Source organism: Pantherophis guttatus, chromosome 3 (genome assembly GCF_059756535.1).
Source record: "Pantherophis guttatus breed Tessera chromosome 3, ASM5975653v1, whole genome shotgun sequence".
In the NCBI taxonomy this organism is placed as follows: domain Eukaryota; kingdom Metazoa; phylum Chordata; class Lepidosauria; order Squamata; family Colubridae; genus Pantherophis; species Pantherophis guttatus.
In genome coordinates, this window is record NC_142065.1 from 75,371,685 (window position 1) to 75,398,045 (window position 26,361).

General features: G+C 36.0%; 1 protein-coding gene across 2 annotated transcripts in view; it reads right to left on the minus strand.

Annotated features, from left to right (window-relative positions):
* ADGRL4 (adhesion G protein-coupled receptor L4) overlaps positions 1-26,361 on the minus strand; it is a 100,353-nt gene that overhangs the window by 46,854 nt on the left and 27,138 nt on the right. For both annotated transcript variants that reach the window (XM_087889863.1, XM_034437057.3), the window contains one exon: positions 5,172-5,324. In XM_087889863.1, coding sequence (XP_087745989.1) covers positions 5,172-5,324 — 153 coding nt within the window. The remainder of the gene's footprint in view (positions 1-5,171; positions 5,325-26,361) is intronic.

The following is a 26,361-nucleotide window of genomic DNA, read 5'->3' on the forward strand; positions in this document are numbered from 1 at the left end:
ATTACTCATCTATTTTTGCAGGCACTGATCTACTCATCTATTTTTGCAGGCACTGGTCTACCCATTTATTTTTGCAGGCACCGGTCTACTCATTTGTTTTCTTTTAACACTGATCAGCTGTAGGGCAGCCCTTTGAAGCCCCGCGGCAAGAGTTTAAACAGTTTTTTCCCTTTAGCCATCAGCCGGGTCTTAGGAGGCAGCAATAGATTGGGGGTGGGGCCAAATAAAAGGTAAGAATAACATGGGGGGTGGGTGGGGGGTGCGGGGGGGCACTGATCTACTCATGTATTTTTGCAGGCACTGATCTACTCATGTATTTTTGCAGGCACCGGTCTACTCATTTGTTTTCTTTTAACACTGATCAGCTGTAGGGCAGCCCTTTGAAGCCCCGCGGCAAGAGTTTAAACAGTTTTTTCCCTCTAGCCATCAGCCGGGTCTTAGGAGGCAGCAATAGATTGGGGGTGGGGCCAAATAAAAGGTAAGAATAACATGGGGGGTGGGGGGATGGTGGGGCAGAACCGGTTCGGTGACGTCATATCATCACTGCTACCGGCTTGGCAGAACCGGGCTGAACCGGGAGGAACCCACCACTGATTTGGGACAATAATTCCAAATTCTACCAAGTGTTTTTCCCATGATTAATCACTTCTACGATATATTGGATACAATATAGAGTGCAAAGTTAGTCCACTTTTTATGTTACATAGAATGCCCTATTTCTCCTATTGGTTTACATTGTTTTTTGTTTTTTTTAACTTCAATTATTGATAAACAAGTTTCCAGATAGAATAACAACTGTAGATTTGGAAACTTTCAGCGAGGGGAACTGTTTTACTAGAATGTATATGGTACATGTAAAAAAAAAATAATCAAGTTTATCAAGTATATAATTGCAATTGGTCTTTTGTGTAAGTTTATGTCTGTCTGTGTAGACAGACATAAACTTACACAAAAGACCAATTGCAAGTTTTTCCATTTTCATCATGGTTGCAGAGATCAGCTAGGGACCAATCTCATTATCAAAACTGTTTTTTCTTCGTATTAGTTGCATATAGAAGGCTGTGTCCTAAATGCATCCCATAAAATTAAATAGCTGCTTCTCCAGGGATGGACCTAAACTAGGCTACAATGATTTTTTTGATGTGATTGACAAAATAATATACTACAAACTAGTCAGGTTTAAAAAGGCAGTTATAAATAGAATATTAAAAATTAATGCATATATTAATATTACCAGCACTTTCCCTCTAAAACATAATAAACACTGTGCAGAGTTTGACATGAATAATTTACCATAGCTCAAAATTATCAGTGCAAAAAACAGAGGTTAATTATGAATGTAAATCATTTATAAGGATTTTTCCAGGTATCTTTCAGGATTTTTTTTTTTAAAAAACTCAAAATGCAGTTCAAGGATTTATTGCTGATGGACAATGCAAGTGTGGCTTTTCTAATAATACAATTGGACAATATGAAATGGATTTATTAACAATTAAAACATACACATACACCACCATTACCTTGTAGTTCTGTGTACACTTGAAGTAAGACTGGCCAAAGACATTATACTGCCCGGGAAAAATTGGTTGCATTATTCCAGAATTGGTTCAATAGATCTGTGATTATTTATGATTGTCTTCGAGAATGCAGTTCAAATTAATCTACTGAATATTGATGTAATTTTTTTTATCACTTTTCAATTGGTGTATAGTTTAATCTAGATAATTAAAGCTCCATTAGAGCACAGAAAGCTCATCCCTTCCAAATGTTTACTAGTTTTAGCTTTAATGGCATTAATATTGATTTATATTAAATATATTTAAATATGATATTAATTTGAGGTACAACTCAAGTTACAACAGTTCATTTAGTGACCGTTTGAAGTTACAACAGCACTGAAAAAAATGACTTGTCACTGTTTTTCACTCTTATGACCATTGAAGCATTCCCACGGTCACATCAGAGGTGAGTTTCAGCAGGTTTTGATCAGTTCTGGAGAACTGGTAGCGGAAATTTTGAGTAGTTCAGAGAACCGGTAGTAAAAATGCTGACTGGCCCCATCCCCAATTATTCTCTGCCTCCCAAGTCCCAGCTGATCGGGAGGAAATGGGGATTTTGTAGTATCCTTCCCTGGAGTGGGGAAGGAATGAAGATTTTACAGTATCCTTCCCCTGCCATGCTCATCAAGCCACACCCATCAAGCAATGCCACATCCATCAAGCCACGCCCACAGAACCTGTAGTAAAAATTTTTGAAACCCACCACTGGGCCACATGATCAAAATTCAGATGCTTGGCAACTGACTCATATTTATGACGGTTGCAGTATCTCTTTTGCGACCTTCTGACATGGAAAGTCAATGGGGAAGGCAGATTCACTTAACAACCATGTTACTAACTCAACAACTGCAGTGATTCCCTTAACAACAGTGACAATAAAGATCGTAAAATGGGACAAAACATTTAACAAATGTCTCACTTAGCAACATAAATTTTGTGGTCATAAATCGAGGACTACCTGTATGTATATGTCAGCATTAAACAATTTGTGCTATCCCATGGGAAGAAAGGAGCATTGAGGCCAAGAAGAACTATGTTTCAATGATGCTGTAGTGATTTGGAACAAATTCTCTTAGGGAACACAATTGGTGTCATTTGTAGGAGCCTTCTGTAAGTTAGTTAGGAAACTGAATTGCTTCAGAGAATGACTGAGGGTGAACTGACATTTGTGCTGGTTTTATTATGCTAAATTGTTTTATATCGTACTTTACTGTGGACATTTTACTGTTGTTGCATTTTAAATTGCTGTAACCTATTGGGAATTGATAAAATGTGGCAGCATATCAATTAAATAATCAACAATTAAAATAGCACATTGTAATATGAAGTTTATCATCACCTCTATTTTAATTGTTAATGGAAAAGAATGTGTGATCTGAATTTAGATGAATGCATAGATATAGAAGAACCTCTTATCTTTTTTCCTTGCATGACAACATTCCAACATTGAGAACTCCTGAAAAAAATGTGAGTTAAAGTTTTAAAAAGTTACATTAGCATGGGAGTCCTTAGGAATCTGCCATGTAGCATCTTAAAACATTTGGATAATTTTACATTGGGGAAAACAGTATATCATTATATGGATAAGTGTTTATGTTTAGTTATATTCATGAAGTTTGGTTTCATAAAAGCCCAGCTTATATAAGTATGGCCTCATTTAACAAAACTTCTGGAAACTGGAAATGTTAACTTTTTCACATGATAATAGGATAAATTAGATTTTTAATATTCTGAACTACACAGATGCTAGATAAACTAGATAGAGGGGTGGCTATATCCTCCTTCCTTCCTTCCTTCCTTCCTTCCTTCCTTCCTTCCTTCCTTCCTTCCTTCCTCCCTCCCTCCCTCCCTCCCTCCCTCCCTCCCTCCCTCCCTCCTTCCTTCCTCCTTTCCTCCCTCCCTCCTTTCCTCCTCCCTCCCTCCCTCCCACCCGCTCCTTCCTTCCTTCCTTCCTTCCTTCCTTCCTTCCTTCCTTCCTTCCTTCCTTCCTGTTAAAAATGAGTATCATGTGATTACAGCAAGAGCAGCAACCGTCAAGCAGTGCTGAAGCAGCCACAACTTCCTCAAATTTCCTTCTCTCTGGAGGAATGGTTCCTGGATTCTGGATGCATCCTGTAAATTATTTCATTTGGGATACCTTGGTTCAAAAATTGGAACCTTATGATGCACTGTTTCATAAAGTTAAGGATTATAGAAACTAGAGTTTTCTACAAATTCTACAATTAAATTTGTATTTATTTATTTGTATTCCACCTTTATTATTTTACAAATAACAGAAGGTGGCAAACATATCCAACACACCTTCCTCTTCCTATTTTCCACACAACAACAACCCTGTGAGGTGGGCTGGGCTAAGAGAGTGACTGCCCCAAAATCACCCAGTTGGTTTTTCGTGGCTAAGGCAGGACTTGAAGGACTTGCTTTTTAGACTGGTTTCATACACACACAGAGACATAGACACATAGACACAAACACAAGGAGAGAGAAAGAAGGCAGGGGGAGGGAGGGGGAATGTAATTGGCCTAACATGAAAATATTTAGGGAATCAAATTTTTAATCTCCCATGCTTCAGTGAATACAGTAGAATTTACATAGGAAAAACATATAACTGCACAGAAATTTATTTCACTTGGGGAAATACTTCTTCGGGACTTTTACAACCCTAAAAATAATAAATCAGTTTATTTTTGGGCAAGTATAAAATCCCTGTGTTGATATTATCTTGTTCAAGTCACATCTCTTTAAAGTAAAGAGATGTGACTTGAACAAGATAATATCAACACAGGGATTTTATACTTGCCCCCAAAATATACTGATTTATTATTTCTTGGACTGGAAAAGTAGAAGAAAAGTATCATATTCCTTCCCCTAATGCAAAATAAATTTCTTCAAGGTTATAGACAAAATTAAATACCATGTAAAGTATTAAGTGTTTATTACATGTAACAAGCACTTAATATTTTACACATTTTAAATGTGCATTTAATTTTAATGTTTTGCTTAGTATTTAAGTAAATAATTAAATACTTTAAATACGGTTAAAGACACTGTGGTTGTCAGCTGGAGCGTTGACAGCTCCGGTTCAAGACCCGAGCTCTGTGCAATGGATGAGCTCTTGTTACTCGCCAGTTTCATTCTGCCTAGCAGTTTGAAAGCATGCAAATGCAAGCAGATTAATAGGTACCACTTTGGTGAGAAGGTAACAGAGTTCCGTGTGCCTTTGACGTAAAACCATGTTGGCCACATGACCACAGAAATTGTCTTCGGACAAAACTGGCTCCCTCGGCTAAGAACAGAGATGAGCACCGTGCCCTAGAATTGGACATGACTGACAGGGAAACCTTTACCTTACATGAAAACCATCATATATTAAATTATCCCAAAGTGATAGATACAAAATTATATAGAGCTAAAATATTATATTGAATTCATTTAGTCTGATACTGCTAGAGTCTATTTTTTAAAAAAATATTCATTTTCATTATAATTTATCTACGAGAATATTTTAAGTAACAGAATAAACAGGTACATAAAAAAGAAAAGGCAGAAAGGGACATATTGGTTAAGGAATAAAACATCAGTAAATGAACAGGGGATCTCTTGGAATCTTACCTCTACAAGAAGTACCATCATTGGTTACAAAGCTTGTGTTGCCATTACTAGATTTGTATCCATCTTTGCACATGCAGAAGTAGCTTCCCATAGTGTTTGTACAGTTCGCCTTTTCTCCACAAAGTTGTGTGGCATTTGCACATTCATTATCATCTGTAAATAAACAGAATTATTTACTCTCTGTTAAAATGATTTCCCTCCTTCCAAAATGAAGACTTTTAAATTTTCTGAGATTTCTCAAGTGATATTGACTTTTCTGGCTACTTATTTCTCAGTAGAAAAACTTTTAAGTAAAAACTTTAAAGTAAAAACTTTAAAATAAATCCAGATATCAAAAGTCTGTATGATTCAGGAACTGCACCCTCAAATAATTTCATACTTTTACTTCAATACCTGAGGGGTTTGTGTGTGTGTGTGTGTGTCTGTGCATGCACAGATACAGATGCACACACACACACACACACACACACATATTCTAAAGGCAAATACTCGTGATCAGGAATAGTAAACATTTGTTTCTGGCATTGGGCTATGATGCTAATTTCCTTTTGCTTCTTTTTTTATTGCAGAAAGATGCAATCAGATAGTAAATTCTCATTTTTAAAATTGATCTAAAAGTCTTAAATTCACTAGCTTTAAATGGGATGTCTTTGTTTTTGTGTGAGTGTATGTCTGTATATATATATATATATTATGTGCATGCCTGTGTGTGAGTATCTTTGTGTTATGCATATATGTATTATTGTTTTACATATTTAGGTTGATAGAATGCCATGGAACTTAGTTTCCAGGATTGAAGCTAACAATAATCTGCTACCCTACACATGCGTTTGGGGGAAGATGGGGAGAAAAAAGAGAAAGAGAGAGAAAGAGAGGGAGAGAGCAATTCTCATACAATAATGGGCTGGGGATAGGGTTCTGTGTGATCCATGGCATCCCTATGACATAAAGCATTCAGCTTATTGACCTTCAGGAAGTGCTAAGTCAGGGGTCAGCAACCTGTGGCTCTGGAGCCACATGTGGCTCTTTCATCCCTGTGCTGCGGCTCCCTGTTGCTGGTCAGCTCCACAATTGATAGGGCTTTCGGTTAGGACAGGTAGAGGACAAAGGATGCCGCGCTAGGAGGAGACTCTATAGTGGGGAAACCCACTTCCAGTTGGCAGAGGTAAAAGGACACCATGCTAGGAAGAGACTATGATGGGGGAACCGGACTTCCGGTTGGCTCCAGAATTGAACTGGGGCTTCCGGTTAGGACCTTTGTGGCTCTTTGAGTGTTTAAGGTTGCTGACCCCTGTGCTAAGTAATCTGCAGGGAATTCCTGGTATTTACTTGAATGTAAGTAGAATATGAATAGAACATTCAAAAATGGTTAAAGCTGAGTCTGCCACCTGTTTGTCATCAGTGAGTTCAGATTTGCCATTAAATACAGCAGGTAATAAATTTGAAAAATAAAACATGGTATTTCTAGAATGAAGAAGAGAACATCTTTGGCCCAACTTTTATACAATGACAAGAGATCTACAGAGTTTTATATTTTATGACCTGCAAGACTTAGTCTTAAAAATAATAGAGCTTTCCCTAAATTCATAGTCAATGAACTCTGAACTCTTGACGTGACACTGAAGTCATAAACTCAGAATCTTAAAATGTTTTGTCTAAGAGGAATGTGATAGGATTACATCTGAGTAAGGTAATGGACCTTACCAAGTGTAAAACATAAATTAGGTGAATGTTCTGAAGAAAAAAGAGGGCATTCCTGAATATGTGACATTTATGGTAGGAGTGTATATACAATTCCAGCAATTGATATGTGAGTTCACTGAATTGGTATACCATTGTTAGATAGCCATTGTTAACCTTGCAACCTGTGAGAAAATGTTTCTTGACTCCTTATAGATCTTGATCCTACTCTGGCATTTCAGTCTGTCATTTATTCTGCTTCTCTCCTTCTCTAGCATCTTACATATTATATAAAACTTACATAGGACGATGTACTGTCTCCCCAATATATTTTTTCACTTCTTGTTTGTTTTTCTATTTCAACATTTGATAATCTGTGCTTATAATTGTCAGCAGAATATTTTACTTGGGGCTATGAGTGTGTTTTTGTATATATGCACTTTAGAATTCTTTTTGAATTTTTTTTTTTTTTTGGATACTTCTGCAAATCTCAGGATATTCCTGAGCATAATGCTATTTCCCTGATACCATGTATCATTTTCATCCTTAATCCCAAAAGTGTTTACATAAAATTGTTCAATAATATACACTAGTAAAAAGGCAAAAGCCATAAATCTTCATTGCTAACATTTTTATATGGTTAAATGCCCAGTTAAATAAATAGGTCTTTGATCCTTGGCAGAAGCATTTCATAATGGGAAATTGCCATGCTCTAAGGAATGTTATTCTCCAATGGGAAGACCACAGTATAGTATCTCCTCATCTGGACCACAATCAATTGAATACTCCTAACTAAGAACAAAAATATAAACACTGGGTAAGTGAATATGATAAACGAAAATGATTCTTCTGATGTCTATTAAGATTCTCAATCATCCAGGTCATGGTTGTCTCAAAGGTGCTTTTTCCACATTTGGGACAACCATGAACTGAAGAAGCTTCCTGGATAAGAAATAAAAAGTTTTCAAAGAAAAACCAAGAAAGTCCAGTTGTTGTTCCAAAAGTTTCTTGACTCCTTATAGATGTTGATCCTACTCTGGCCTTTTGGAAAAAGCACTTTTGGGATTCCTCTGAGGGCTCCAGTTCTATCATGTCCCAACATTGTTGATTAGAGGCTGAGGTACTTTGTGGGGATTTATTTCTTTACACTATTTATCATTCCTGTTCATACTCTTGGCCATGGAACAATCAGTCAACAATATTTCTATTATTCTTGCAGATGTGGGAGCACTATGGTGCACATATCATGGATAATGTTTTCTTCATTTATGTATGATAGAGAACTGGGTTTTTTTTGTAATTTATACAAAATGCATCTCTTGTAGTGATTGAAAGTGTACTTGATATAAGAGGGTTATCAAACAGTAAGGCATAGATTAATATTGGATTATATAAGGGAAACATAAGATGCAATTTTGGGAAAAAACATTGTTAGAATTCTCAACTGGGTGGAAAAAAACAAACAAACAAACCCAAGGGAATGGGAGAATATATTCCAGGACAACACAGTTGCTTTCAACCCATTATAATTGTTATGTTCCATCCTTTTTCCTTTTAAATACAAACCAAATATTTCCATCACATTTTTTCATGGACTGAAATGAGATACAGTGCAAAAAAATTGCTTTTACTATTGGAACCATAAGCTATGGACCTACATTTGGTCCTTGGAGACATGTATTCTCTGCTGTGGTACCTGCCTTATGGAACATTCTCTGATGATTATATCTATAAAGGAGTAGGTATTCTAATGAACTTTCATGAAGTGGCAGTTTCCTATGAAGGTTGTAGCTCATTCCAAGGAGAGGAGTGAGACAAGAGACAATATATCCCATAGCTAGATAGAAGACAGAGAAAGAGAGTTAGGATAGTCACTCCTTAAAAATCTCCCAGGGCCGTGATGCCGAACCTATAGTATGCGTGCCAGAGGTGGCACAGAGCGCCCTCTCTGTGGGCATGCAAGACGTCACTCCAGTTCAGTTCCACCACGCATTTGTGCATGACTCCCACTGGCCAGCTGTCCTTTGGGTCTCTGCCACACATGTGCAGGGGTGGGCCGCATATGGGGCCCATGTGTGCATACTCAGGGGCCATGTGCACATTGCATTTTGTGGGTTTGGGTGCACGAGCTTTGGACACTCGGTCCGGAAAAGGTTACCCATCACTGTCACAGGGTATATCCATTAGGCTGAGGGTAAATTTAGTCTGGCAAGAGTCTGGGTTATTCTATGCCATTCTTAGGTTTTGCCTGACACATTCTTCCTCCTGAAATTAAGTTTACTCCATTCCTTTTGACATTTCAGAAGTCCCCCAAGACCCGGTTATGTAATCAGTTCTAGGGTTCCCAGGGCTCCATTACTAGGTGCCCGTTCATATCTCCCCTTTGCTTATGGTTGGCTTTTTTAGAATTTTTATTTTATGCTGAATTTTATATTTTTAAATTGCCTGATTTTTTTACTTATTGTTATTGGATTGTTATACACTACTCAGAGGCGCAGTTTGTGAGATGGGGTGGCTATATAAATTTTATTCACAACGAATAAATAAATGGTTCAACCCTCAAACGAGGCAAGGAATACTTTCAACTGGCATGTAGTAGTCCCTATAAAAATCTTTACAGGTTTTGCTTATTCATTTTATCATAGTGTTTTCAGCAATCCACATAGCTAGGTCTTTGTAAAAATTTTAATGGATCTATACACAGTAGATCTTCTTCAATGCCCAACATCCTTTCCAACAAAGGATATCTCTTCACATTTTCACAAAAGAAACAACGAACTCTTTATTGCCAATTTTCAAGGCTAGCTTTTCTTTAGTTATACAGGCTAACTAAATTTCTGGTGGAATTATTTTGCTTTCAGAGACAATCTGCAGGAATAAGAGACCTAGATAAACCTGCTCCAATATCCAGTGTCTTATTTAAAAGTGGGGAATCAGTTCTGGGGAAACTGTGATGGTATTATAGCTTTCAATTTATTTTCTAGTAAGAGTCAGTGCTTCCTTGGATGGTTAAAAAATAATTATGGTAACATACAGACTCCCACTTCTACCCCCAAATGATATACTGAATACTTTTCCAGGCTGAATATTACTGTTTGTTTGTTTTTTAACTGCACTTTTATTTCTATCTGACTCCTGTATCAGAAACTATTTGATGAAGCTAAAAAGTATACCAGTGGAGCAAATTCAATATGGAAAATATAAAAGCTACATATTGGAATAGCCCTTGTCAAGTTATATGAAAGTTGCAGGGGTGATGATTTAACCATTAGGTTACTAAGCCATTAGGAATCGAAGTTAACAATATAGACAATCCTGGGTGACATTTAACAAGGGCACTCCAAATAAAAATATGAGAATAGAATAGAATAGAATTCTTTATTGGCCAAGTGTGATTGGACACACAAGGAATTTGTCTTGGTGCATACGCTCTCAGTGTACATAAAAGAAAAGATACGTTCGTCAAGAATCATAGGGTACAACACTTAATGAAAGTCATAGGGAAACAGTCAATATAAACCTTAAGGATACCAGCAACAAGGTTACAGTCATACAGTCATAAGTGGGAGGAGATGGGTGATAGGAACAATGAGAATATTAATAGTAATGCAGATTTAGTAATTAGTTTGACAGTGTTGAGGGAATTATTTGTTTAGCAGAGTGATGGCATTCGGGAAAGAACTGTTCTTATGTCTGGTTGTTCTGGTGTGCAGTGGTCCTTAGAGTTGTTTTGAGGGTAGGAGTTGAAACAGTTTATGTCCAGGATGCGAGGGCTCTGTAAATATTTTTTGAGAATGAAGAACGTATGTGTGGATTGTGAATATCTAGGTTATAATACTCCTTTATATTTCTTGTAGAACATATTAATCATCAGCATGTTTTTAATAAATCAAAGACACAAGACACAATAAATCAGTTTGGGGACCTAAGGGTTGAAATTTATCTTTTAACTTTTTACCATAATTTACTATGGTATTGAATGCTGCATGGTTCAAGGGAAATAGCAACTGTGGAGTTTATAGATTGAAAAATGTGTAACCTTTGTAAACAAGCTTGTTTTTCTCATCTTGGTTAGAAAGGATACCTTTGAAGGCAACCAAGCATATACTCCATGACCGCATTACTATCTAAGCTTAATTATGCACAACAAATGACTTCTGGCAAGGATACTCTTCACACACCAAGGAATAAACTTTTTGAGAAGAATTTAAGATTTACTTTAAAAAGGAAACATTTAAAAGAACTCAAGAAAAAAAAAGTTTGCCTGCTAAGTCATAAGAAAATATTGATTTGCCAATGATATATATGCTCAGCGCAGTTCTGTCCAGTTTTGCACTGATACTGTGTTGGAAATTTTTAAGAATTTCAAGTGCGCCTCCATATGAACATGAATGTACATGAGACCCTTGCAACTCTACTCGGATACAATTAGAACTGGATAGTTGAGATTTGATAAGGACACGATTCAATTTAAATCTGTGATTGGAGAGCAAACCCGTTTGTTTCTCAAGCTGCTTTGGGGTTTGATATTTAATTAAAGAAATATTAGTGTCTGTTATCATGGGGAAGCCTTAAGATAAATCGAGTCAGTGGCTTCATTTTTTTGGTCAGAATAAGAGAAAAGAAGCAGGAATAGTAGACTATTTAGAGGATATTATCTCTGCCAGGTTTTGGTGGATATCTTTAAGAACATCACCATATTAATTTTTTTAACAATTTCCAATTTACGTCTTTTAAGACAGATAGAACCTGATCAGAAAGCATGTCAACACACAAAGTATCTCAATTTAAAATTCAAAACTTTTAAAAACAGTTTTAAAGCAATCCTTTATTTTTTCACTTTTTGTGTCTGCTGTCAGGCTTGGCAATATACTAAGGAATGACCTTTGATTTGCTTTTATGTGTAGGGATGCGTTGATGTCAGTAATTGTTGGCTGCAAGATTGGCCTCTCTTGGGGGAAAAAAACCACTTATCATTGGAAGAATGTGGTTATGTCAGAGTTGTAACTAGTTGGTAAAATTCAGGAGAGGTAACAAAACAGGCTGGCACAGTGGAATGCATTGCTATAAGGACAGACAAACTAAAGTGAAAGCAGTTGTCTCAAGAAACAGTACTATTTTCTTGTCCTTGTTAATAAAAGAATAATTCTTGGGCTATACTTCTGTGTTTTTATCCTGCTGCCAATTCATTCACAGTTGAGTGTCTTAAATGTAACTTAAGAAAGCCTGGTTTGTTTGATTCAGGGATGTATAGCCTTGCACCAGTTAGCCTTGAGCCCATAATAATAAAGAAATGTTTTGTAAGCACCAGTACCAAAGAGTAAGACTCAACTAGGAAGGGCAAAAATAAAATTTATGACTGGCCACATTAAAGAAGTTGAGAGCTGCGAAAAAGAATAAAATCCTAAATAATGGTACTCTTGGCATCTCAAAAAACAAAAACAAACAAAAAAAAAAAACAACTTCCCAGATTTGATAAGATGAAACTCCTTGACTGGCTATTTATATCAATGTCAAACATCTCAGAATGCTACTCAACCTCAAACCCCATGGAAATAAAGTTACAACACTGTACATCACACAAGCAATAGAAATGTACAGAAATTTGTACCGTGTTTGAAGCCACCTGTTTTGATCTATTGCTCCCAAGCAGGTCCCCACACCAATTCATAAATCTCCTTTGATGGAGTGATTTGATCAAAGCTTCAATAAATCGAAGCATCCCTTCAAAGCTTTTCCCAATCCTAATATGCACAATGAATGACTCTTCATTGGGGGAAAAAAAAAAAACAGAGGAAGGCATCACAGGAAATAATTCTTTTTGACATTTGAGAAATCTCAGAGCATTTATAGCGATGTACGCCTAATGTATCGATGTATTTTTTTTTCCTTTGATGGCCATGGAAATAGATTGAATCCTCACCATTGTTAATAATAATAGCTTAAATAAGACAAGGTAACTTTGTGGCATAAATTAGCATTGGACCACCACAAATAGGAAAAGTCGAGGCCAATAAATGTTCTTCACCTGGCATCTTGATAGCTAATTACCAGTCACACCATCAGCTGCTGAATGAGATTGAGTGAGTCATGTCTGATATTGTGGAATATAGTACAGTTACATATTCCATCGGGAAAGCTATATTAATTTGTTTACTCAGAAAACAACAATATCTGAGATTAGCAAATTCACTGTGGCTCATAGTAAAATAAAATTTTCTGTATTAAAACTACCTCAACCTTAGTTCTTTTACAGGAAACATACCCACTACGGGAGAAAGAAGAGAGGTTTGAGAGACACATTAGGGCTGTTGATTAGATCATGTTGTGTGTAGATTATAAAGTAATATGCTGGCCTTGTTCAATAATTCCATACTGCCTATATTATTAAGTGGAAGTGCTGCTGACCAGATTCAGAATCTCTTCAGGAATGTAATAGACTTCTACAAGCTTATCTGCAGATTACTTCCCTAGAGTTGTAGCTCCAACTAGAGCAGAAATCAGTAGTAATTCAGTTACAGAACTTTGCTTAATTCAACCCAAGAAAGATAACTGTGACAGAATATGAAAAGCCATAATTTAATGGTTTCAAGAATATAAACAGCCAAGATTCAACAAAAGCCAAAGGATTAATTAAGTGTCAAACTGACTCTGATCTTCAAGATTTGGAAGCGTTTGCCACATCTTAATCAGAGCTTTTAGGGATTTACTTTCGCTAACTCAGTTCAGGAAAAATGGCAGTCCAGGTTTTTCTTTCTAACTTGTTTCAGCCAACATAAATGAAAGATGCCTTAATTTACCAGGAACAATTATTTCTGCTACCACTATAAATATGAGAATGCAAACTCTATGGGACAAAGTCTTTAAAATAAGCACGATAATCCTACATTGCATATTTGTAATTTTATACATAATACTGACTGAGAAATAGGTTTAGATGAACATGGTAGATCTTTTTCCTAATAAGTATGTTTAGATATGATAACATTATAAAGCAACACAATTTATGGAATACTTATACATATATTTCTGTCTCCCAGGCAAACATGTTGGCTGACTGTATATACTTAATATTCAATAAAAATGGATATATCTATTATCAATCTTTTTCATAACCACATAATTCACTCGCAATAATTTTAAAGCTGTATCATCTGAATATTTACATCTGTTCTCATGCTTCTAAAATAACAGGGAAAAAATTACCATGAATTTCAGTGGACCCTGGATTACTCTTCATGGCAATTTTACAAGGAAACAGTATATATTTACTGTTTTATTGAGAATGTAGTTTCAACCATTTCTTATAATACTAAACGTAAGTGAGACAAAATAGCAAAGCTAGACATGAACAATCTCCAGATTATAAGGGGTAGCTTGAATCCTCATTCTCAACAATTGTCATGATTAGCATCCTCATACCACCATCAGAAATTTCTCATAGTCACTATTATGAGGATGGCAGGCTCGAGATATACACTCTGTTTCTTGCTGAGATGGAAATTAATACATAGAGCAATGAGAATGTGATATGTGTGTGGAAATTAAGGGAGAGCAATGAAGTGGTACATGGAGGATGGAGGTAGTATAGACAGGATAATGAGGTTGGATAAGGCAGGTGGCATCAGTTATGAAATCAGCTATTATAGGGATCTGTTGTACTGATTTCCTATTAGACTTGACATTGTTATAATTTTATGTTAAATTGTCCCTGAGGTCATCTTCAAAGAGGCCCACTACTTACCAACCATCCCAAATCCAAGTAATTAGCCACCTGTTAATAAATATCCATGTTTCTCTTACAGCCCTCATTCTCTTCAATGGCGCTTTGACCGAAGTACTTTTTGACAGACTTTGCTCAAAAGTTTCTGAAGTTAAGGATGTAGCCCTCCCCCCCGACAACTCTTCGCTAGCATCAGAAAGACTCGTAAGGCACGAAATATTTCACCTCTTTCTCTCCAGAATAACCTGGACATAGGGTCCCCTGTGATCAAAACCTGTCTGGGGTGAATTTGACAGCTTCAGGCTGGTGGCCGCTGAGGGGCTGTCACTGCACAAAACTGGACAGCCCTGGTTGGGAAGTGAATGGAACAAAAGTGGCTGGGGAACACATTGATTCATGGCATCCAGCTCTATTTTTTTGACAGCCGCTCTCTGCTTCTCTGCTCTCTGGGGATATCGGAGCTGTTTTCTGTAGCGTAATCCCCAAAGGGAAGCAGTGGTTGAAGTTGCTCACTTAACCCCTCCAAAACAAGAAAATGAAGTCTTCCTGTAAAACAAATCCCAGCGATATTCACCTTGCTGAATTTAGCTAGCGTAGAGGTCTCCACGTAGCGGGCAATATGGAATATATTACCTCTTCAGCTACTGCTCTAGTTATACAGAAACAAAATCAAGTTCACAATTGTACTTTACCTAATAATCTCCACCATTACTGAATAAAGGTTTATGGTTGTGCAGTTTTCCAACTAACACTAGTGAGTTTAGTAAACTTCAAAAAATGAGGAACTATTCTTCAAAAAAGTGCAACCCTCAAAATTTGGAAGTTGTGGAGATTAACAGAGACCATTTCTACATTGTTTTACTGTATGAAATAATTTTTATGATTCTTATATATGTTTTATACCTCAAGATGGGGAATTGCGATCTGGTTAAAGATTAGCAATTTAGGTGTGTCCCTATTATATATTATTCATTATTTTTTGGATAAGACCTGACAAATTTCTAATCTATTATATTTATTAAAGGAACACAGAAACATGCCAGAAATGGATGGACTAACTTCAAAACTTCAGAAAGTATCTGCACTCCCCCCCCATACTTTTAAATGGTCAATATTCTTGCAGCAGCTCCAAGAATTTTGAAAAGACTTTTTTTTTGCAGTTTTGAAAATGGCTATGTGATGATATAGTTTTACAGGGTCACGTGGCTAATTGAGGAAGTGATAGAATAATGGTTCCACTCTAAGGAGGCGCTAGCGAGTGAAGCCATCTTCCCAGCTTTGCCTGCTCCCTCGACTCTCTGCTGTGCTTTAATCAGGCGCTAGCCAGTAAAGTGATCTCCATGCTTTGCTCCAACTCTCAGCTGTTCTTTAGAAGCTTTTTTTCAGCCCTAACTAGGCGCTAGCCGATTGAAGCAATCTCCCCCCACCCCCGCCCTCTGCTTTGCCTGTTTTTCTCATTGTTGCTTCCTCTCAGCTATGTCTGAGAAGCTGTTTTTTATCCCCAAGCAGGGGATAAAAAACCAGCAAACTAATGTGCTGAAGCTGACCAGACTAAGGACGCTAGCCAGATGACTACCTGGTAGGCAGATCCCCCCCCCTATTTTCCTCCCAAAAAACTAAGCTGCATCTTATACTCTGAAAAATACAGTAAGTCTGATGCTTTCGTAGATTCATTATTGTAATAATAAACCAATAAAACTGGTGCCTTGTTTTGTTATCATCAAAAGGCAACTGAACAGTTATTTTGTTGAGTGAAAAAGAGAATTTTATTTACTTGCAACATTTGGAACTTTTACAAATGAATTACAAAATGATGGAATGGTTCTGTAACAGACCATACTGATCGTAGAACAACTTTGTGTCTTAAAAGATTTAAAATTCCTTTCATTTTCCTCCTGAAGATCCATTCTGTTAATGTGCTTAGTCTATTATTATATTTTATCACCCAAGTTTTGTGGTCTTGTCTGGGTTATCTACGTTTGGAATTTTATAGTGAAGGAGGTTATAAAGAAAAACCACCTAAGAAATAGAACAGTCATGTTATTTTTGACTCTTCAGAAATGACAATGCTTGCTGAATTCACACAACAAAGTCAACATGGTTACTAAATCAACCCAATTTATGAGTTTGCACACTATCCTAAAAATCAAAGTAGACATAAATGCCACAAAATGCCATGTCAAAGCCACAAAACCTTAACCAAAGTTAACAATATGCTTAGTATATCATGCAAGGCTTTCATCTGATCTAAACAAGTTGGGTGATCACAGACAGATATTTTTAGTGTGCAAAAATCTCAGGATAAATATATGATTATATGCATATATAAATTTATGCATGTGATAGTAAGAATGACACAGAGCCTTTTATTATATTATACTAAATGGCCAGGATAGTTGTATGAATTTTTATCATATGTGTTCTGCTTCTCTATTAAGCCTGTTACATTTCCCCATTTCAATGCTTCCATTTTGAAAAGATGTTGGCAGAATGTAGATTTAGATGCCTTAATTTGTTTCTCCATTTCTTCCTTCTAACATAAAGAATATGCCAAGCTTTAAGAAAAAACAACACCTCGATAAAAATTACTGGAGGGAGAAAATGAATGCATAGCAGAATAATTTCCTATTACATAGAAAGTATATTTCCTAAATAAATCCTAGAAAAAATAACTTTACTATATACAATAGAGAATACGTTTGGTCAGATGTCAAAGAGAATGCTTGGGTAAAAGGCTATAAACTAGATTGTTTGGGCGAGATAGCGAAAATTATTAGTTTTACTTCAGGTAATAAGAAATAAATGGGTCATTTGCAAAAATTAATTTGCCCAGTTGGAAATGCCTTTGATATACTTTCCTCCTTCTCTTAGTCTGTTTGCTTTTAAATTAGAGTCAGATTAAATGATTCCATATACATTCTTCCTGAGACCACCTACTTCTTTTGATTGTAAAGTCAGATAGCAGTGTTCCTTGTCCAACTTCAGGATCAAAGGTACCAGACTTACATTCACAAATAGATATTCATCACTCAAGGATCACCATAATTGTAATATCAAATGAACTTTCAAGTGTCAGCAAACCGATCTGGATTACAAATATAACAGAAACATTTCCACATCACTTTATCTCACCTCATTATGGAGCTTGAATTCTAAAGTTAACAATTAGAACTTTTTTTCTATGTCAGATGTAGGAGTTAGCAGGAAATGTAAGAATCTACAATCTTTTTCTATGTGTGGCAGGGACTTCTTACCCAAAAGAACAACTTGTACAAAGTTCACAAAAGATATCATATCCTGTACAATGTTACTTCCTATCACAAATGATTTCTCAAACAAAGACAAAAGCTCTGGGAACTGTCAATCAAAACATCTCTGTTATTTTTCTGAAATTATCATGCATTCTGTTTTGATCGAAAATAATATATAGACATATTTTATCAGTGAAATATCTCTTTCTCTAATCTTCCATTATGTTCAGTTGGGTTTGTCCCTAAGTCAGGAAAAATTGTGATTGCCCTATCATTAATTAACTTTAGGTACAGATGCAAGGAGAGCTAGTTTGATGCAGAGGTTAAGGGATCAGACTACAAACTGAGAGACCATGAGGTCTAGGTCCACTTAGTCACAAAACCAGCTGAAGACCTTAGGTTCAGTTACTTTCTCTAACCTCTACAGAGGAGGCAAATGGCAAATCACTTCTGGAAAATCTTACTAAGAAAAATGTCTATGGAGATTCTCAGTCATCCAGGTCATGGTTGTCCCCAAGGTGCTTGTTGTGGCCTGCCAGCGGCCAGCGGACCTAGCAGCAGATTCAGACAGTGAGGAGGTTGGGGAGGAACTTGGGCAGTCCTGGGAGCTAGGGAAAGCTTGGACAAGGGCTCTGTGTCGGAGGCAGAGCAGGAGGTAGATAGCAGCAAGGCACAGGAACAGCTGGAGCCCGTTCCCAGTGCATGCATGCACAGAGCTGCCAGAAGACAAGAACAACTCAGAAAGCAGGGCCGACTCGGGAGTAAAGCCACATCTTGGAGGTGATTGGTCCCTCCCATAGGAAATAAAAGAGGAGCAAACAGGGAGTGGGCTTTTGCAGGAAACAATTAGTTCATTCCATGACTCTGAGAGACTCTGTGCCAAGTTTGGCCTTGTACTGCGGTTGGAAACAAGTTACAAGGCAGCTTGCCAAACAAGATAAGGTGTGTTGAGAAATATTCCTTTGAAAAACTGTTTTGACAAACCTTGCTGATGGTGAATGAATGTAATTCAGAGTTGTGTAAATAAAAGAGGTTTTGCCAGGATCAATTCCTGCCTCCTTCTTGTTAAGGGAGCCTAGGCCAGAACAGTGGTTTTTCAAGAGGCAACTGGAATTTCTGGGTTAGGGTTAGGGTAAGGTAAGGTAAGGTAAGCTCTCCTTCAGCTTCTTGGATGAGAAACGAAATGTCTTCAAAGAAAACCAGAAAGTCCAGTTGCCTCTTGAAAAAAACACCTTTGGGACTTGCTAAGAAAACTGCAGGAATTTGTCCGGGCAATCACTGAGAATTGAACACAATTGAACAATTTGTTTTTTTAAAAAAAAGCAATATTGCAGTAAAACTGGAACACATCCCATCTAATTCTTTTCATGCTTGCATGTAGTAAATAGATTAATTCTTTATAGCAACTGGTCCAGGAATACTTCAAAATATATAGCACAGAAGATTTCTATTTACATCAAGAATAGCTTCAGCCCAGTAATTACCAAGCAAAAGAAATCCAAATATCCCAGATAATGTGAAATAGAGTCTCCAAAGGATTAAGGTCATTTAATTGTACAGAAAAAGCCACTGAAGCACACAACTTTAGGGTTTTTTAAAGATATTGTTTGAAAGGAAAAGTTTTTCAAATTTAATGGGAAAAATACTGAAATCCTTTTCTGAATTGAAAGCTCATCAGTAAATGCATCCAATACATTGACAGCACTTTTGCTGACAAGCCCTACTATTTTAACATTATGCAAAATTCACAAAATACAGTTGGAAGATAATATAATGCATGGATTCCCTTGAACTGGAGGAGGTGGAAACAATTAATCCAAATCAGATACATTGAAAAATACCTAAATGGTAATACACACTTGGAAAGAAGTCATTAAATTATTTTCTCATGACTAAACTGGTAGATAGACAGCTATAGGTCTTCATCCTTAGTAAGGATTACTAGCTACACAGAAGAGACTGCATTTCTGGATTGGGCTATGTGTCAAGGGATATATACCTGATTTGAATATTTGTTTAAGTTTAGGATAAGTATCCCTATCACTGATTAGTAATTTATTTTCCTTCATCAAGTTACATAGGACACAGAATCAAGATAGGGTATTGACAATGCAGTGCAAAATTGTATGTAGTAGTCTATGAAATGGAAGAATATGCCGCCCTTTATGGGAGACCATTTGGTTACCATTCATAAATGAATCTGAGTTTGGCCTGAGGTAGAGAGAAGATGGTCTTAGATTTTGCAATTTGTTATGAGTCTGGGAATCGACAAACTTGAGAACTCCTTTTAGGATTTGTAGTTCTGTTTTCAACTTCCAAAGAATTTGTTTTATTCAAATGCACATAGACTAACAGGTGTTGTATGGAAACATGGTTCTGATTGCTAAATTTGTATAAGGGCTTGTATCTGAGTGAGCTTGGGAATGTGCATTTACCTTCATTCATGAGTGAGCTTGTATTTATTAGTTAAGGTAAGCAAGGTCGGAACATTTGAGATAAACACCATTTATTGATTTAAATATATCAGGTTACATTTTAAATATACTGTATGCTTTTAAAAATGTTTTCACATTTCACATTTGCCTATTTTTTATTACCTCATTACATGTCATCATGCAGAAACACTGAACTTCTAGTTATAATGTGAAATGCACTGGTAGTTTTTCACAAATCCCTCTTGCTTTGCAATAGCAGATGAGAAAGACCAGTGCTTTGGTGCAACATGCTAACTTTTTAAAAAAAGGGAGTTAGCAGGTTGCACCAAAACACTGATCTTAAAAAACAAACAAACCATTAAGGAGTCCTTGATAATTAAAGGTGAAAACTACACTCAGTTTTAAGTCATTATATAAGATTATCAGTCTTGTTACAGAGCTGTATATTCCCTGACCTTCATTTGAAGCATTTTACAATTGGGATTATTCTTTTCATTTCACATTTAAATCTATTCCGCTGTGAAAGGATACTACTTTCTTAAGTATCCTTAAGACTTATATTGACTGTTTCCCTATGACTATCATTAAGTGTTGTACCTTATGATTCTTGACGAATGTATCTTTTCTTTTATGTACTCCGAGAGCGTATGCACCAAGACAAATTCCTTGTGTCCAATCACACTTGGCCAATAAAGAATTCTATTCTATTCTATTCTATTCTATTCTATTCTATTCTATTCTAGTCTAGTCTAGTCTAGTCTAGTCTAGTCTAGTCTAGTCTAGTCTAGTCTAGTCTAGTCTAGTCTAGTCTAGTCTAGTCTAATTTATATTCCATGTTGCTAATCTGTATTTCAGACACTTTTTAAACCCAAAAAACAGAAAAGATCAGGGTATGAACCTTAGAATGAAGTTGTTTGTGTTTGTACATGTGGGGTGACTGGAGCAGACTCAAAGCAAAATAAATTAATTTTCTTCTACTTCATTCCATTTAAAATATATGTGTTATTTTAACTAAATGTTACAATTTACAGTACCTTTTTTTTTTTTGCAACTAGTCAGATATTTTCACAGTTGTTTCCTCCATCAATCATAGCCAAGAAATATACTGTCCCAGGATAAAACCCAAGATTACCCTGAAGTTTTTGATTCTTGGCCAAGTGTGACATTTATCCCACCATTAGAAGCCAGTAAGACTGTTACACCAAGGCAATTGCTACCCATGGCAGCCATCTTTATTAGTGTTTTGACCCCACAAAATACTAAGAGGAAAAAAAGAAAAAAATGGGGGAGGAAATAAGGCCTTTTATGCTATTGGACCAGACCACATATCATATTAACAATAGTTTTGCTTGCATCCTTTCCCAATGGACAAAGGAAAACAGTGAATCTTCAGAAAACATAATTATAAAATATGTCTCACTTTTTCATGAAATGAATATTATAACTGAATAAGGTGGCATAGTGGTTATAGTGCAGTACTGCAGGCTACTTCAGCTGACTGCTAGCTGCAGTTCAGCAGTTCAAAACTCACCAGGCTCAAGGTTGACTCAGCCTTCCATCCTTCAAGGGGGGTACTATGAGGACCCAGATTGTTGGGGGCAATATGCTGACTCTGTAAACCACTTAGAGGGCTGTAAAAACACTATGAAGTGGTAAGTACTATTGCTATATTATAAAACTCATTATATATGTGTGTGTGAAAATAATTTTAAAGTTGTGCAATTCTCCAAGGGGATGCTTTGCTGTGATAAAGATTTGAATGTAGCAACCCTTGAAGCTGCTTCATGAAGCCATGTGTTTTATAAAATCAAAGTGCATACTTGCATTGTTAGCTTTGCTGTCTTCTGTAGAATTCATAAAAGCCAGGGCTCTACATGCACAAAAACATTTCTGATGGGTCCAGATACTGAAAGAATTAGGAATAGATCTTCTGGCTATGGAAAAACATAGCAAGCTAGGAGGAGGCTGCAAAGTGTTCCTGTGAGACAAGTCTTACCAGATTCGGAAGCTGAATTGTGTCCCCTTTGCAATAAGTATCTCAATGAGGCAAATCACCCCAACTTCCATAGACTTAAGAGCATCTATTTTTCTTTTAAAAATGAATTTCTTATTTTTCACAACTATGCAGTTTAAATTCTAGAAGGTGCTTAGCTCATATAAATTTAGAAAGCTAATGAAAAGAAAATATGTGACAAGCGATAACAACCAGTGTAATAATAATAGTGCTGAATGAAAACCCATTTAAATCTCTATTCTCTGCTGACACGATGGACTCTTACAGAATTCAAAAGCAGTCCATTCTTAACTGAATGGTACTTGGCCTTCTATAGTACTGTTTTGAAAACAAGTCTTTAAATTCAATACATTTTTAAAATGATTTACTATTATTTTTAAATTTATTACATTTATATCCTGTCTTTCATTCAGAAGCCCTAGGCCTTCCTCTTGCTTTTCTAACAACCACAAGGCAGGTTGACCTGAGAGAAAGTGATTGACCCAAAGTCACTCAGTCAATTTCCATGGTTAAAAGTGAACTTTACCTCAAGTTTCTATTGTGACATATTTGCTGGTGCTATCCATATCATAGAGGACCTACATATTAGAAATGGGACATTGTTCTTCCTAGTGCAAATAGAATGAACTATAATGGGTATAGATCGGGGCTGTCAAACTCCCGGCCCATGGGCCGGATGCGTCACATGCTGGCCACACCCATGCCTGGTTTAGCGAAGGGAAAAAAAAGTCCCAATATTTCATGTTACGCTGCCGTGACGACGTGAGTTTGACATCCCTGGCTTAGATGATATTGTTTCGATTCTGAATCAACACTGTCAACAACAGATCAACAGTACTAATGCTAATAATTCATTAGCTTTGTTCAGTGGATGAACAATTGGTATTTATTAGAGTAAGTAAAACTCCAAAGGTCTACAAAAATAGGGGGGGTGTTTGTGTGGATAAAGGTGAATAGAAGATTATCAGAGAAATTTGAATAGGCCAAAATACAGTATTTAACACAAATACTATTGTATTTGTCTGGCAATGCTCTTTCAAGATGGTCAATATTTTTTCTTAGGTCTGTAACTTGAGCTTTTGTTCATCTACATTCCAATAAAGCAAACCAGGTTAAGAGATGCAAAATAAGTAGATGTCCTCCAACATAATAATATTGGCTGCCTTATAAAGGTAGAATCAAACTAGCCTTTATCTTAATTTTGAAGAAGTCATCCAGAATAATTATATTGTGTCTGTATATGCATGTCCGAATATTCTTACAGTGTTCTTAAAAGTAATTTGTATCATACTTTTACTGCTTCTCCTTTAGATAGAAAAGAACATAATGTCCTTGAAAGAACTGGAACCTATGAATCACTTGAGGAAGCAGTATAATTTATAAAAACAATGAAAAGGCTCACAATGAGACAGTGCAAAGGTTCAGATTTAACTCACATTTTCCTATGGAACAGGGATTATGAAAACATAGGGTCAAACAATGGCAAGAATAGGGCTATGACACTAAGAGAAAGTAAACTTTCACAATATGAAGTTGTTGCAAGTTACTATCTGACAGCAAGCTTTTTATGATAATATAAACAAGGCGATTTATTTAATCACTGTAGGCTCTTTCCAGTTCCCATTAAAGGGAATTTCTTTGTTTGTTATCCTTTCTTAAGGGAGGAAATTCTCCTTTTCCTTCTTTCAAAACAGATAACACTTCTTTAATTATATTATCAGAAGAATAGGTTATTGTGAGTGAGACTAGAAAATGATTTTTTCCCCAGAGTATAATGTGAACAGACTGTTTTGAATTATGGTTTAAATCTTTGTTAAAGCAATATTTTTTATATATATGTTGGCAAAATTTGTGGTATACAAAATATTGATCACTGCCATTATTTTAAAGGTTGGTATTTAGAAATTAAAACTAAATATGAAAGTCTTCAGAAACTGGGAGAATACACAAGATAAATACTACTTAATATGATTTAATATGTTAAGTATAGTTTTAATATTTTATGCTATGGTTGTCTTCCTTAAATATAATTGTATATTATAGTTGTTCCATGAAAACCTGATTCCCTGTTAGAACCCAACATGTATAACTTTGTGCCTATTTCTGTGAATGCTAATATTATTTTTTAGAGAGTTCCTGTTTTTTTGAAAATTGTCCCACCAAATGAGAATTAGCAAACATAGCTTTGACATTTCTGCATGTTTGTGATGCTACCTCTTTTTAATAAAAGGATTTATAATAAAGCCAGTCTCATATTTTTAAAGATCACAGAAGTGAAGACATGTGAAAAATGGCAACATGGACAACGACCAAACAAAATATAGGTCTTATTTCAAGAAAAAGTAAATTCTCTAAAGGACCTTGATTCATCCATCATCTATATCTACCTACCTACCTACCTACCTACCTACCTACCTATCTACCATCTCTATCTATCTATCTACCCTGTTTCCCCCAAAATAAGACATCCCCTGATAATAAGTCCAATTGGGCTTTTGAGCGCATGGCAATAATGCCAAGCACTTATTTCAGGGTTCAAAAAAAATATAAGACAGGGTCTTATTTTCGGAAAAACACGGTATCTATCTATCTATCTATCTATCTATCTATCTATCTATCTATCATCTATCTATCATCTATCTATCTATCTATCATCTGTCATCTGTCATCTATCATCTATCATCTATCATCTATCATCTAATTTGTATTCTATATCTAAATATTTTCTATGGCAACAAAATGGCTTTCCTTAATTTCTTCCATAGTATTTTTCATATTCCCAATGTAATTTACAACCTGGCATTCTCTGTTTGGTGGGGAATGACTTATCGTCTAGGTACTTGAAAAATGTTTCTGCCTGCTGAGAGATGGGTGAGATACTTAGCTAAAGAGGAGTGTGCTAGCAAGCTTACAATATGATTGCCTGCATAAGTGCATGTCAATCCAGCTTATGTTTTTTTTAAAAAAACCAAAATGCAAAAATTGGCTCCCCTTCCATAATAGAGGTTCTCCATATCTATGCTCTGTATTTGTGAATAGGCCATGCTTTATATACTATGAGTTCATGAATCTTTTCAAGCATTCAGCTTGGTATATAGCAATAGCACTAGACTAAGCCTTAGGAGATTTATGTTTCTTGTTTTAATGAGGACTTAGTTTAAAAATGAAAAACTATTAGGAATTTCCACAGAGCTGTTCAAATTTTAGCGCTTATCTCTCTATTTCTCTATCTCTATCTCCATCATCTACCCCCCCTCTCTATCTCTATCTCTATCATCTCTATCTCTATCTCTATCTCTATCTCTATCTCTATCTCTATCTCTATCTCTATCTCTATCTCTATCTCTATCTCTATCTATTTAGCCACACACACACAATCAAAAGTGTTAAACATGTCATATTATTAGATGGTGAAGACATCTCTTAATTATATACCATTACTAATTCTGATTTGGAGTTAGAGGGATAATTGCTTTTTTAAGATTTACTTTCCATTTTGTTTTCCAGTTCTTCTCTTTTGCTCAATCAAAATGACAAGAAACCTTATTGTGATTTAATGCATTTTTAAACCTCTATTCTACTGTTTCTAGAATCAAAACAACCCTCACATCAAATAAACTTCCTGTTTACCATATGGTTTCCAATCATTGAAAAGAATGGTTGGAAAAAGATTTAGATAGCTAAACAGGAATGTTGTCAGAAAAGAATGGTTGGAAAAAGATTTAGATAGCTAAACAGGAATGTTGTCAGAAAAGAATGGTTGGAAAAAGATTTAGATAGTTAAACAGGAATGTTGTCATAAGGCATCAATCCAGTTTTTGCATATTGCTACCATTACCTGAAAAAGTTAAGGCCAGTATTTTGAAGTATTTTGGGCTCTGTAGACACGTGAGGTTGATGTCATACATATCCTCTAGCCTTCTATTTCAACTCTATCTTGCAACAATTCTTTGGCAATAGAAATAGGCTCTAACTTTTCTCTAGATACTCATGACTTGATGTTAATATTGTCATAGTAAATTTGCAATACATCATAGCTGATAAATTCTACACCAAGTAAGTGCAGGCAGGAGCTGCATTTTCTATT